This window comes from Mizuhopecten yessoensis, unplaced genomic scaffold (assembly GCF_002113885.1).
Source record: "Mizuhopecten yessoensis strain PY_sf001 unplaced genomic scaffold, ASM211388v2 scaffold4819, whole genome shotgun sequence".
NCBI lineage: Eukaryota > Metazoa > Mollusca > Bivalvia > Pectinida > Pectinidae > Mizuhopecten > Mizuhopecten yessoensis.
Window position 1 is genome coordinate 1,084,233 of NW_018405737.1, and position 13,963 is coordinate 1,098,195.

Genomic DNA, 13,963 nt, shown 5'->3' on the forward strand with positions numbered 1-13,963 from the left:
ATAATAAAGCAAACTGAATAATCATTTGTGTATCTTGAGAAAAATGTGCTATTTGTAAAGTGTTGGAATGTTCGATCTTGTCGAATGTTAAACTGATTTAAAAAAGAAATCGGGTAAAGTATCTTGGATAAATATCTGGTTCGTATGATAATCTGACCGGAAGTGTTATTTACCCGAGTACAGTAATTTCATTTGCATTCTGGGATTGTTCGTTGCTGAGAACAACAAAATATTTTTATTTAGGAGTAAATTGATTCTTTTTCATCATTCTCTCAGAAGTGATCCTGAAACATTAATTTCAGAAGTGTGAAACATAAAAGTAATCAGAGGAAGGGCTTCGGTAGCGCTCTACTGACAATGCATGTCGTATTGATTATAACATCAGTCATCACACGTGCCAGCGTAACGGTTTGACAGGACGTTGACTGTTTGACACTGAGTCTGCAGATTCTGATGCAGTGCGTCATTCATTCCTAGCTTTCAGCATCTCTTTTGAATGAATTATTTCGACATACACTAATTATTACGGAAAATGAGTATGGCAGATTCTGCGTCGGGGTTGGACGACGACCAACTCGAGACAGTTTATGGTTGGGTTGATCAAGTTCCTTTGACAAGACCAAAAAAGAGTATCGCTCGAGATTTTGCGGATGGTGGTACGTATTATGTTATTGTTTTACTCGTGTATCAGGAAAAAGAGTAGTGTGCTTCCACCGTGGATCGAAACTGCGACCCCTGGCTTCCTTGATGGACGCTCTACCACTGGGTGAAGCCAGGGATTCCTTCTAGCTCGAAGCTATGTAAAAGATATATACATGTGCATTGATTATGTTGCTTTAGAAGCGTCAGCTGTAAATAATTTCCCTTTAGCTCAGCGATAGATAATGGGACTGGAGAGCCAAAGGTCGCGGGTCAAGCCCAAGCGATGGCACTATCTTTATGTTATCAAACTTTATCATATATAATATGCATATTATATATGATAAAGATATCCATGGGTAATACATAGATTTAAGATTTTTGTCAAACCAACCATCGATTACAAAATTTGAACTATTAAATGCCTGCTTAATGCTTATTGGCATATCTGTTAGAATTTGTAGTAATTTGCAAAGTTAAAACACCAAGCAGATACATAAAAGTATGCTGAATTATGGTACGATATGATATACCCGTGTATTGCGTTATACCTGTTTTCCAACATATTGTGACAGCCCAAATAACATTCTATATGGTGTTATACATTATAAATTGTTCAACTCTAACTTGATACCGTGGTATTAATTGACATTCATTTCTTCAAAAAATTCTTGCAGTGTTAGTGGCAGAGATGATACGGTACTACTTCCCAAGGCTTGTTGAACTGCATAATTATACAGCATCAAGTAACACCAAAAAGAAAATTTCAAATTGGAGAGTCCTTAACAGGTAAGTGTGAAGCTGTTCATGGTTTATGGCTCAACTTACAGAGTATCCTTATACTGCTATCTGTATTGTAGCAGATAGTAGAACAATATCTGTGCTCTCACTACAAACATCATCAATTTGTCTATGGTCATGAGGAGACATTGAATTTCAAACAAAAGTACCGTTAATATAAAATATCATAAACCTTGCAAAATAAGAAAAAAGGACAAAAAAATCCAAGAATGAACAGTCAGCAAATGTGTCCTGCCATCAGACCTTTAATTAAACATTCCAAAAGCAGTGAAATAGGTTTTTTATGCCCCCATCATTAAATGGGGGGGCATATAGTGTTGCCCATGTCCGTCCCGTCCTGTCCCATCCATGAGCGGGGCATTTATGTCTTACAGACATTTTCCAGTTTGGCCTTAATTGACATTAAATTAGGTCGATCATGATGTCAACCATAGTTTCTGCAGTGTAGATTTAAACCTCTCATGTAGAACACCTTGGCTAAGAATCGAAGTTCTTTTGTTAACAGAATGCATTTGAATAGACCTGGAAAAAAAATCAGAAATTATTTAAAACAGACATTGGACAAATGGCTCTGTTAGCGGTCAAAGTGTTGTTATGCTATTAACATAAATCATAAGGATGTCAAATTATAATATGAAAACTGTTTTGTCTCCACAGGAAAGTTCTAAACAAACTACATTTTGAGTTGGGTGATGATGTGTTACATGATCTAACTCAAGCCAAACCCTACACCATCGAGAAAGTGCTAATAGAACTAAAGACCAGGATTGACAACAAGTTAAAGGAGGAACATATGGCGCCCCCACCCCCTGTCTCCACATTTAGGGCCAAGGAGAGCGATCAGCCCGAGGCCGACCAGCACTTTGGTATGTCAAATTTGTTTGCTCTTATGGTCATCTTATCCACTGTAATTAAGGAGCAATGGTCAATCCTCTGGTAGAAATATTGATGTTTGGTCAAAATGGGTTTCAAAGCTAAAAACATCACACTGATAATCCTTTCCCCTGGATTAAATGGGAGAATATTCAGACACTTCAAGTTTTGCATGTAATTGTACACTTCTTTCTTTTATGTTATGTTCAGGAAGCAAAGGGAGAGGAGCTAAGGGAAAGAACCCGTCATCCAAAGCTTCAATGTGAGTATCACAAACCTCCATCATTAACAAAGAGAAGCATGCTTTGATTTTAACAAACCCATTAAAATTTTGCATCAGACCTTAACTTTGCATGATCTTAATTATTATAAATTAATGAATACATTTGAAGTATATTAATGTTGTAGAGAAGTAAATGACCATGATATTTCTGAAAATTTTAACAAAGATTTCACATTAATCTACATAGGTTTTTAGCAATCCTGGCCCTTTAGCAAAGAATGGTTGAGTGGATTTTGTGCTAGAAAATGTTGGTAGGCCTAATAATTTCCATTTGAAAGCAATTAACTACTGTACATGTTTTGTAACAGAAATTTCTAAAACTAAAATATATGACCAGTATTTGAGGGTTGATCTATTGTTTTCCACTGAATGGGGTGGAGAGGTTTTAAAAACTTAGCTGGAGTGGACAGGTTGACTGTAACAATAACCTCAGGTGATGTACAGTTAGCCGGCCTAATTGTGCAATTGTCCAGGTGTCGCACACAGACAACGTTTAGGTACTTAGTTTTTAGCTTATAAAAATCAATTCATGACAGAAAAAAATAAATATAATGAGCAGGGGGGCAGGGGGGTCCCACAGTTGACCATATCATAATAAACATGCTTTTTTAACCAATCTTATATAGAGAAAAAAAATGGGTCTGTGACCAAATATTATAATAAGCGGTTACTCATAATATCCAATATCATAATAATTAGGTTCCACTATACCTAACCAAAATTTGAACTTTTTGTCTCCATTTGTATGCACCTCAGGGATGGGGTCAATAAGGAAATTAGGTCAACATGGAAATTGTTGAGATCCCCACCCTAAAACAATTTATATACATTTGCTCGGCACAAAGAGATGAATGTACACATTAGCCACCAGAATTTGTCTGGGTTCTGTCCCCACTGATGGGTGGGGCCCTATAGGAAATTCAGGTAATAACTTAACAGTTTAGATCCCCATCTTATAATTAGACACATACATCTAAATCCATTCTTCCAGGATTTGGCCTGGGGTCAGTCCCCAGCCCAGTTGTGAGGCCAAACTGGGAAATTGGGTCATATGATGACTTGAAAACATCCAATACCTCCACCCTATAACCATGTATACACATATTGGATATTATGAGCCAAACACATGATCCATGCTACAAGGACTTGCTCAACATTTAAATGGATGTGATTCTCACGGTATAATCATATACTCGACAGTAAGCAAAAACACAATGATGCTACTATTATTGCTCAAGGGGTCCTACTGGCCCCTGGTGACTAAGTTCTTAGGACTTAACATGAAGATGTTTCTGGGTTTATATAGATAATCAGTGTTTTTTCTGGGGACTTTTTGGGACCAATAATGGGCCCCATTACCCAATTGAAGTATTTCATATAAAAGCCTACCGTAATTCCCAAAATTTGCTGTTTAATCTTGAAAATGTCCTTCATGCACAAGTTCTTCAATAACTGCCCTGCTGATGTCATTGTTCCCCCGGGAAACTTAGTCCAAATATGGACTCTAACCATAAATTTGCTTGCTGGGCACACAATCAAGCTACCAGGATTAGTCAATGAGTCTAACCTCGCTAAATACATTTCTGGTTAATATTATAAGTAGTTGAAATTTCCTTCCTATAATCATAAACTCATAAATTGATCTAATCCATATTTCCTATGAAACATCATCGGTTCTTTTGACTTGAAATCAATTGTTGTTTGTATAAAGGAAGAATGTAGGTCTTCTGAGGGCTGGACACAAAACAGGGTTATTTGTTAATTTTAAAGCCTTTAACTCTTCTTAAAAAGTTTATTATATTTCAACCAAATTTACTTTGACATCCTTGGGACTAGGGAATAAAATGTTGTATATATAGGAATGATGTAATTGCCCACTTGGATGCTGAGAGACAGGGAAAAATATTAGAAATTATTTGGAGTACAATTGTATTATATTTAATTGCCATTCATGATTACTAAAATGCCCAGGTGAGCAATACAAGCCCTCTTTGACTCTTGTTAATGGAATAGTACTTGTCTAGATTTGAACATTCTGCTGAGATTAACTTGAAGATGAATCTACTTTATGTTGACACCAATTTCAGAGAAGTGCCTCCACCGCCATTTGAACGAGTTACTTACAAGAATCTTGGAAGGTAGAATTATCTCCCCTTGCTGTTTCTGTTGTAGTCAATGCTGTTTCAAATTTTCGTTTACATTTTCTGTTATGTTATATGATACCTTTCAAGCCTTATTCCTGTATACTCTGTCCCACATGCATCATCCTATTTAGTTTAATAATCAATACTCATTGTACCATTATCATCCTCTTTGGTACTAATTGGTGTTTTGTTATCAATGTTTCTAATAGAGCTTTTGATTTTGCCTGAATTTTTGCACTTTAATATTTTCTCAAATTATTCATCAGACAATTATATTCATGACATGGCTTTATGGTGATTAAAATTGAGATTTCCTTTGAAACTTTAGAAGTACAAAAATAGAAAACACTTAAGTAACTACCTGACCTGATGTCAGACAAAAGTGGAAATTCTTGCTTGTGAAAATGTTCGCATTATGACACTTCAGACTGATCCCAGTAGGAGTGTTTTTTACTTTCATGTGGAAAAGGTTGCTTTTTGGCCATGGCACATCAACCTGACCATCTTTGTTGCTGTGTTATTGAATTATTTTAGTATCATAACATACTTATTGCCCTCGTGATAGGGAAACATGATTTGTTTGTTCCGCTCTCATAAAACTTTATTGATCTCTGGGAAACAAAGGTCATGTGTTTCCCTACATGCATGTTGGTAGTCACTTAAGCATTTGTTTTTGTCCTGGTCTCTTTTTGTAGGTATGTCATTTATCACAAATTATTCATCACTATTCTATATATGCATGCATATGGTCCAAGTCAATTGACTCCTAGTCGTCCGTGAATGATGATTTTTAATCACAAAGCAGTTGTTGAAACTTGGTGACCTACACCGTATACAGATCTGTGATCTGCACAGCAAATAAGACATATATATATATGATATTTAAATGTCTGTTGCCTTCTGTGTAGAGAAAGTTTTTGTGTTTTATATGGGCTTTGAAAGGTGCTTACATGAGGTATAATGCTACATGTATACCTACATTTCTAGAAGTGTTTTCTACTCAAATATTGATTTATTGCTAAGGTGTATTTTTTTCCTGTTTTAAAATTCTAACCCAACTCACTATATGAATCAATATTTCTTATGATGTATACCCAGTGTTATGTGTTGCAATTCTGTACATCCACTAGTGTTGATCATTCAATAACAGTTGTTTTAACAATGTATAATGTACATGTAGGTCATCCACATTTAAATGATAACCTGAAGTGTACATTTTGTGGTGCCTTGGGGAATTAATACAAGTATGGCAGTTTTCTTCTCAGTATTTTATCTCAACAGACAACACTACTAACATTTTTAATATAGCTATGACCTGTTAATGTGTTTTGTTGAGCAATTTTTATTACTTTTTAGTTCATGCATTGCTGCTATCTGACTTGATTGTAACTACATGTACAACACTATTTTACTGTACTTAAAAAATAGGTTGTACTTATGTGTAATGACAAAAGATACTATACAAACTATATTCAAAGAATTTAGTTGATTTGATTTTAACGATAGCTTCATTCAATGTTTACGTGAGGTTAGGGAAGTCTACAGTAGTAAAAAGAACTATGTGATTTGTAAAAGTCAACACGTAAAAGTGAAATTGATATAACACTTATATAGGTCAATATAAATGTTTTGTTCTATAATGTGAGGAGTGCATGGTTTTTAAATATAAAAACCATATTGTTGGTACTCTTGTCTCACAAAATAAAACTTGTGAACAACGAGTCTTTGTATGGAATTTGCAATGCTCTGTGTTATAACCAGGTTTGCCTTAACCTTATAGCGTAAAGCTTAACATGTTTTTATTTCGGCCATGACTTTGTATGTAACGTGATCACTTCTTTGTTACTAGAAATGATGCTGCGATGCCAGGGAACGTGGTACGGCACCCACCTGTAGGTGGAACAAGAAAGGAACGGGACCTTGCCCTTATGTATGAGGAGAAGGAACAGGAATGTCTCGCCAAGGGGGAGACAATTGCAGTAAGTATATTTACAAGATATGAAGGACTACTGTGCAGGGTGTTTTGTGGGTATAATATGGGATTGTATAGTAAGGACCAGACATTTACCAGATTTGCAAGCATGTTAATTATTTTAATCATCATTTTTTTGCAAAATATAGAACAAAAAATTCTGTTAAATTCAATATTATCTCTAAATTTGAGGGATTGTCAGTTAAATTTGTTCTGGAATATTTAATGCATTTTTAATGCATTCCAGTTAACTTGTCTGGAACATTTTAACGGAGATAATGAGAAGTTTCTTTTACATATTACCATAAATAGAAGGATTTTCAAGTATAATACATTGTAGTACAAAACCCCTCAGCTAGTTAAAAAAGCAGCTACATATTATACCAACAAATTTCTAATGTAACTGGCAAAAATAAAAATGTTAAAAAGACATGATCAGAGACCAAGTGTTTCAGATAATATAACAGTTATCTATATTTACTTTCTTGACAAAGCTTAAATTTTTCCTGTTATACCAAGTGATAGATTTCCCCAGTGGCTCAAGCTCCATGAAAGACAATGCATAACACATTTAGGTACTGTACCTTTAATGTCTTTTTTATGCTTGTCTTCAAAAATAAATGATAGACAATCCTGATTTGGTTGTTATTTGGTTGTATAGATACATTTGATGGAGGAAGTCATCATGTTTCTGTATTCAGAATGGAGTGTATTGAGTAAGTTAATGAGATAATAAGAATACCTTCATAATGTTATTTATTTTTGAGTATATTTTCAAAAATAGAGGTTTATATACAATAAAATCTATCACCAAAACATGTAGATTTGGTGTCGGACAATTAAATGGAAAAGCTGGTCCCTACTATAACGGAGTTGACTTTAGTGGATTTTCCTGATTTATGCATGACAATATTACTGTGTCTCACAACCTGCATGGCTTTGTGTGCTTGACAGACTTATTGCCAGCTTCTCGCATGGCTGAACTTGATTGTTTTAGCTCTATATGTCCTCGTCCTAATTTGTCCCGTAGATTAGACGAATTTCACACTTTGACTGTTAATAATGCTTATACTAGATTAACCTTACATCTGTTGTACCTGATGTTGTTAGTACAGCTGGTACAAACCCATACATAGTTAAAGCTCACATAGATGTGATATGGCACTCTGGGGAGCAGGGACCATGCTCCATTTACTATTGACATTAAATATAAATGCGAGGGTTTGCTTTTATCATTCCCTGCTAGGTTTATATTGTCATTTTGATGTCGCTTTAATTAGAAATCGAATAGAGCATGAAACATTCTTTATTTTTCTTTACAATTGAACTTTTATTAGGTATTGTACAAACATCACAAATGTCTTCATACCTCCCCACCTCACAACCTATCAACCGTGACTGTAATTATACATAATGGGTAGTTGTTCCTAAACAGTACATGTATGTTTCATTTGTTCTGCTGTTTATTCTCATTTGTTTGATTCTAAGATTTAAATTGTTTTGCATACCAACAGAGTATACTGAATTTTCGCAGTCATAGCAATAAGTGTTGTTTCTTAATGTTTGAAATGAAGTTAATGTATACAGAGAATCTTTCACTCGGTCAAATATTTCCCCTTTGCTAATAAAAACCATGTTTGCTCAGTTTTGATTTCGCCCTTTACATGTTACAATTACTATGCATTGCACGTTGTACACTAATATTCATTGCTATGATAAAGTCCCCCTCATTGGGAAGGGCAAACAAGGCGAAAGTCAAACTTGAGAGGAAAATGTTCTGGTATAAAGTGATTGCAGAGTGTAATATGCTCATATATAAAATACAAACAATAAAAACCCTGACCCTCCTTCAAGATCTCAAGGAAGAAGTGTGTAAATGTTAAACAAATTCTTTAAAAGATCCATAAGGACTAGGTAATGTTATTTGTCCTAATCCTTTTAAAGATAGGAGGACTATCAGATCTGTTCCAACTTATGACCTCGACCTTACTTACAATATCACAGGGGTCAGAGGTGTTAAAATACTGTTAAGAATACCCTTGAAGAAATACATGTAGCTGGAGTTCTTTTTGTCATATAGCTTGTTAGAATTATTGATGTTAAGTTCATTTTGATAACTTAATTCAACCCACAAGTTGAATTTCTGAAATCTTCAAACAAACAATACAAAAGATGAAGATTCATATAAGGTCTACAGTGATGACATTTGACTATTCCGCCTTTGCGTATTGCAGAGTTATCTCCTCGTGTGAGCAGATATTGATTGTTATGTCATTGGTTTGTGAGAGTAACGTCATCAATTTTTGAGAAAACGACGTAATTTTCTCACACAAACCAATGACGTAAAATCAATATCTGCTCACAAGAGAAGATAACTCTGCAATATGCAAAGACGGAATAGGCAATTAATTAGCTTGCTGGTATGATGGACTTTTACAATTGTTCATTTAAATGTCATTGTATTCAAAAGTCTTCTTCTAAAGGTCCATATGGCCTTGAGTAATGATATTTGGCCAGTAGCTTGCTATGACAACATGCTTATACGTATTCAAGTAAAGATGACATGAATGAAATACGATAAAATTTGCAACAAAGATCAAGGATGTGTGGTGTAGTGTTATTTAGCTTTTAGTGTACATATGTTTTACATCAAGTTTGGTTGAACAAAGTTGACTTTGGCCCACTCTAAAGGTCAGACGTGTGAAGTGTGTTTGCAATACCATTCAAAACATACAAGCAAAAATGGCCGTTGAACCTATTCTTTAAAACTTCATATGTGACACAGTTAAGTCATAAGAGTTGTTCTTCCTATTTTATTACGAATGCTTTAATTATATATTTTATTGCCAAGGTAGCTGTTCCCCAGACATTAAACTACTATATCTATATAGTATACGAATGTATAATGCACGTGATAGTCAGTGCTTTATGCACAGAATCGGGGTATTGCTTTCATCGTAACATCAAATAAAACCCCTGTGAAATAATTAATTACTATCATTTACGTATAAAACTAATTAATACTAGAAACAAAAAAGACCGACAGACTCGCACGTGGGCGCACAGACTTCGATTGTCACAATACATCTGTAGGCAAAAGGCGTCTTTGCAAGAACAAATTGGTACTATTACAAGTAATGTTGTAGTCACTGGCCCCTTTTTATTGTGGACCATTATATTTTAAATATATAATCTGAAAAGTAAATTAATAATGAAATTCCAAACCTAGTTAAAATCTAGCAAGAATAGTGTTTGGCACCTGCTGGCTGTGGACATAAGGATGACACCTTTCAATGAAGCCACTATTGACTCCATCCCTGTACTTTAAGGTAGCTTCTATTGATTTTCTATCCAGCTTTTAATTAGTACTCTTTGATATGATTACAAATAATTAATGGTATGGTGCCGAATTAAATAAACCACCCTTTTGGGGTTTTAATGCCATGATACTAAAAACGATATATTTCCCCAGAGTGGGATGGTGGATAATATATATATGCTTTATCTATAACAAGCATGTATAACAGGGCTTTCTATGTTCGTAACCAATAGCATGCTTGTTGTTTGATGAAAACAAATAAATATAAGAAGTCTCCTGCATTACTAGGATGTTTTTAAAACAGGTTTGAATACATTTAATACATTTTCTGAAGAAGAAAGACGAGAGAAAAAATATCCATACATAAAAATTAAAACAATGAAATATTTGATAGGTAAAAGAAAATGAGTGTATGGTAATATAACTTTTATGGACATATATCTTGAGGAAGTGTACGATGAGGTCTGATGATTTTTTGGTATTTTCCAGTTTTGTTTTCAATCTCTCTATATATAAAGAGAGACCCTTTAAGATTGTATAAGGGCATCTAAAACATATACAAATATGTCATTCTCAAGTGTTTTTATATCAATTAATTGGTTTTCAACATAGGAAGATATTTGATTGGCTATTATCAGAGTTCTCACCATCCGACGTTATATGCGTCACTGCTTGCACCTTGCTGAGATAGAACCTTTCAATGAGTTGATTAACTTCTATTTTATAGATGTTGCAAGCTAAAACACGACGACTTGAACATTTGTTGCATCTAAAGGACATACGGTTAGAAGAACTTCAAACTCAAATAGAACAACTGCGACCTACAGGCGGGCTAAAATGATAGCAGCAATGTTCACCGGACTTGTCACCAGAGCTTCCCTTACCACCTGTAGTTACCTTCATCTTCAGATTTGTTATATCCATTTTGAGGGGAATGTGTAATTTACATAACTCTTCTATTGGACAAACAGTATATGGCATTGATTCTCCAGCAGACCAGTAGTATATCACTTATTCTCAAACGAATCATTTGTATACCATTGATTGAAGTTTCCAGAGGACCAGTGGCGTTTCAACAATATTCCAGCAGGCAATGATTTGCCAACGATCTTTCTACATGAAGATCTGCGGACCAGTGATATTCTACTTCCTTGACCAAACCAATTTGTATATGACTTATTCTCCTGTCGACCAATTGTAAATGTGCATAAAAGTACTTTATCGGATGAGCTAGCTGATGGGCACACGTGGCCTACTGCTCTTTGTAATAAATATGTACAATTGTGCCATTGGACTGATAGTTGAGAAACATATCTAGGTTTGAAGTTATTACTTTTTTTATTATAATATTAATAGAAAAAAAATCGAAGATATGATTCTTTAATTAGTTCAGGAATAAATGTAAGCTCTTATTCATCATATGAAAACAAAATTCAAATACTTTACAATACTGAGACAAGGTTCCTGTATTGTTATCAAAACCATAGCAGAATGTTTAAAATTGGATGGAAAGTTTGTTTTCCTAGAAAATACTTAAATCAGACCTTGTATGTAAATTCATGTTAAAATCATTTCTGCCTCTGTATAAGAAAAGATTCGTTTACAATGTTAAAGGACAACTCAAATGATTCGGGAGTCTGGCTGTAATTTTAAGATTCACTGAATTAATGAAATCATTTGGAACATTTGGATTTTCATTACTTTTTTATTCTGTAAGTGTCAAGTTATTTATCTTTATTTTCATATATTTTCCCGATATACACAATTATTTTATTGATTTATATAGTCAAAAAAAGAGGTAGCTAATAATTAACAAAGCAATGTATATTTATTTTTGTGTATTTGCATTTATGCTGTTATAGAATAATGTGTTTAATTTACCTACTAATCAAGAATGTTCCTATAATAGTGCACTGATATTTTATGTATTTTCTTATAAGTAGTACTCGTTAGTTGTTATCATTTGTGTGGGTCTATTAACACACGTTTATCAAACGGTGTCTATACTCATTAGTGCTGTGTGCTTTAATGTGGGTTACAGTGGTGTGATGATGTTATATTTAAGTGGTGGATATTCTCTGTCTGTGATTTTTACTAATTGTAGTGAACACTGCAAGATGATTACAATGAATTCGGAAACTGATTATGATTTGAGATATAAATGATATCAAGACCATCTTTTTTAAATACTTGTAATGTGGCATTGTTTTGTTTGCTGGATAAATTACACAAATACCTCGTCCACTATATTTTGCCTTCGGCATGGTATTTCAGTGAGATAGCACTATAAAGTAGGCATCAGATCCGCGCTATCACAAGAAGGTAAGCACACCAACATACCCTGTCTCCTGCATATACAAACACACAAACACGCATACGCTACACACATGGAGGCACGTCCTTCAATGACAGTAGTTGTTAATAAGGTGTTTAACAAAATTATACCAAACAATTTAATGTGTTTTAAAAAGTAAAAAGCTGATAAGAATTGTAATGCATTGATAAGACTTTACACCTATTGTTAAATGCTATAACCAATAATAGAATACCTCATGATCGAAAATTGTCTGCAGTAAAACAATGTATTCAATGATAAAAAAAACTGGTGTCATAAAATATGTATGCTATTCTAACCATGGAGTACGTTTTACCCATCTTACTTCCTTGACATGATCGGTTGTTTAATTTCTTGTCTGTGTAGATAATGCTGACCAAAGTACGCCATCTAGAGAACTTGGTGTACTTGAGAGATGTGCGGACAAGCCAACTGGAGAAGGCTATAAGCGATATTCATCGTGGCGAGTACACAAAACGATAGGTTTTCACGCTATTTTTATTGGGTATCACATGACAAGAGTATTACTTGTTTATAACGTTCATCTTTAATAATAAAAAATGCATACTTGTAAATAAATGGTTAAGTATAACCAATAAATTGATTCTACTACATAACTTACCAATACGTTCCTACTCCTAAGGTTACGACGGCGGTACAGATTCATATGTTGACGTGAGTTTTAATCAAAGACATGCTTTTCAAAGGCGAAAGTTTCACCACGAATGTAAGGTTTTAGTGCTTAGGCGATATGCTTTTGATTACGTAAGTATGGGCATTCTTGTACAATGTTGAGTCTCGTGGTCATTGGTAATGTAAATGGCGTTGATTTAACAGTATAGGACTACCGCGGGGTTTTACTTATAAAACACGTGTAATAAACCAACCATTAAATCTTTGTTGAATCAGGATACCATACTTATATGTTTACCTCTATATACATTCCATGTTGAGATTAAGTTCATTTTCTTTCTGTACATAAGAGAGTTGATTGTAAATCGTATGTCAACTTGTGTGTTATTAACATTACATTGCAAAGTTTTATTTTAGAAAGAGGTTTTTTTAATCGGTTTGTTTTATTTCATAGATAGTGTAAGTATTAGTATTATTGTATTAATCGACATGTATTTGCACAAATGCCAAAGCTGAATACTATTTGTTTTCATGTAAAATATGTATTACAACTACTTTGAAAATTACATATTTTTTATACTTAATTTATTTTATTATTCTCGGAAGGATCACGCGTTAATCTTCGCCTTAGTGTTGGGGTTTAACCTTTACCTAAACACTCGGAATATCAAGTGGATAAAACCTCTGTAACGACAGAATTTATGAAATGCTACCATCTTTTACTGAAACCTTACCGATGACAACATTAAATTACAACTTCCTCAAAGAATACTTGTGTCGCAAGTGAATCTACTGCACTGCAGCTCAAAAAACATTGTCTCGATATCAAATATATAACGTCAGTTTTTTGTTGGAATATATTTGTATTTTTCTAAAACATTGAGATTAACTTTTGCACTGATCCTGCATATACTTCCAAAAACATCAGTCGTTAGCGGTGTTTCATGGTCTTGCACATGATTAC

The 13,963-nt window shown here is 34.2% G+C and overlaps 1 protein-coding gene across 3 annotated transcripts; it reads left to right on the forward strand.

The window, feature by feature from the left end:
- The first annotated feature begins 207 nt into the window (after window positions 1-207).
- LOC110449781 (sperm flagellar protein 1-like) lies at window positions 208-12,920 on the forward strand. Of its 3 annotated transcripts, none has more exons than XM_021496865.1 (7): window positions 208-656; window positions 1,317-1,428; window positions 2,098-2,306; window positions 2,524-2,575; window positions 4,684-4,734; window positions 6,590-6,719; window positions 12,733-12,920. In XM_021496865.1, exons 1-7 carry the CDS (start codon window positions 533-535, stop codon window positions 12,847-12,849), a joined length of 795 nt encoding a protein of 264 aa, XP_021352540.1. In that variant the 5' UTR covers window positions 208-532; the 3' UTR covers window positions 12,850-12,920. The 3 variants fall into 3 exon arrangements, with proteins under 3 accessions (XP_021352540.1, XP_021352541.1, XP_021352542.1); XM_021496866.1 differs by lacking the exon at window positions 12,733-12,920 and adding an exon at window positions 10,759-11,465; XM_021496867.1 differs by lacking the exon at window positions 4,684-4,734.
- Window positions 12,921-13,963: the final 1,043 nt, after the last annotated feature.

Bases quoted from the DNA above. Each gene is read 5' to 3' on its own strand.
- LOC110449781 (XM_021496865.1), top strand. From the start codon at position 533: ATGAGTATGGCAGATTCTGCGTCGGGGTTGGACGACGACCAACTCGAG. The intron at 657-1,316 runs GTACGTATTATG...AAATTCTTGCAG, and splicing joins TCGAGATTTTGCGGATGGTG to TGTTAGTGGCAGAGATGATA. The intron at 6,720-12,732 runs GTAAGTATATTT...TTGTCTGTGTAG, and splicing joins CCAAGGGGGAGACAATTGCA to ATAATGCTGACCAAAGTACG.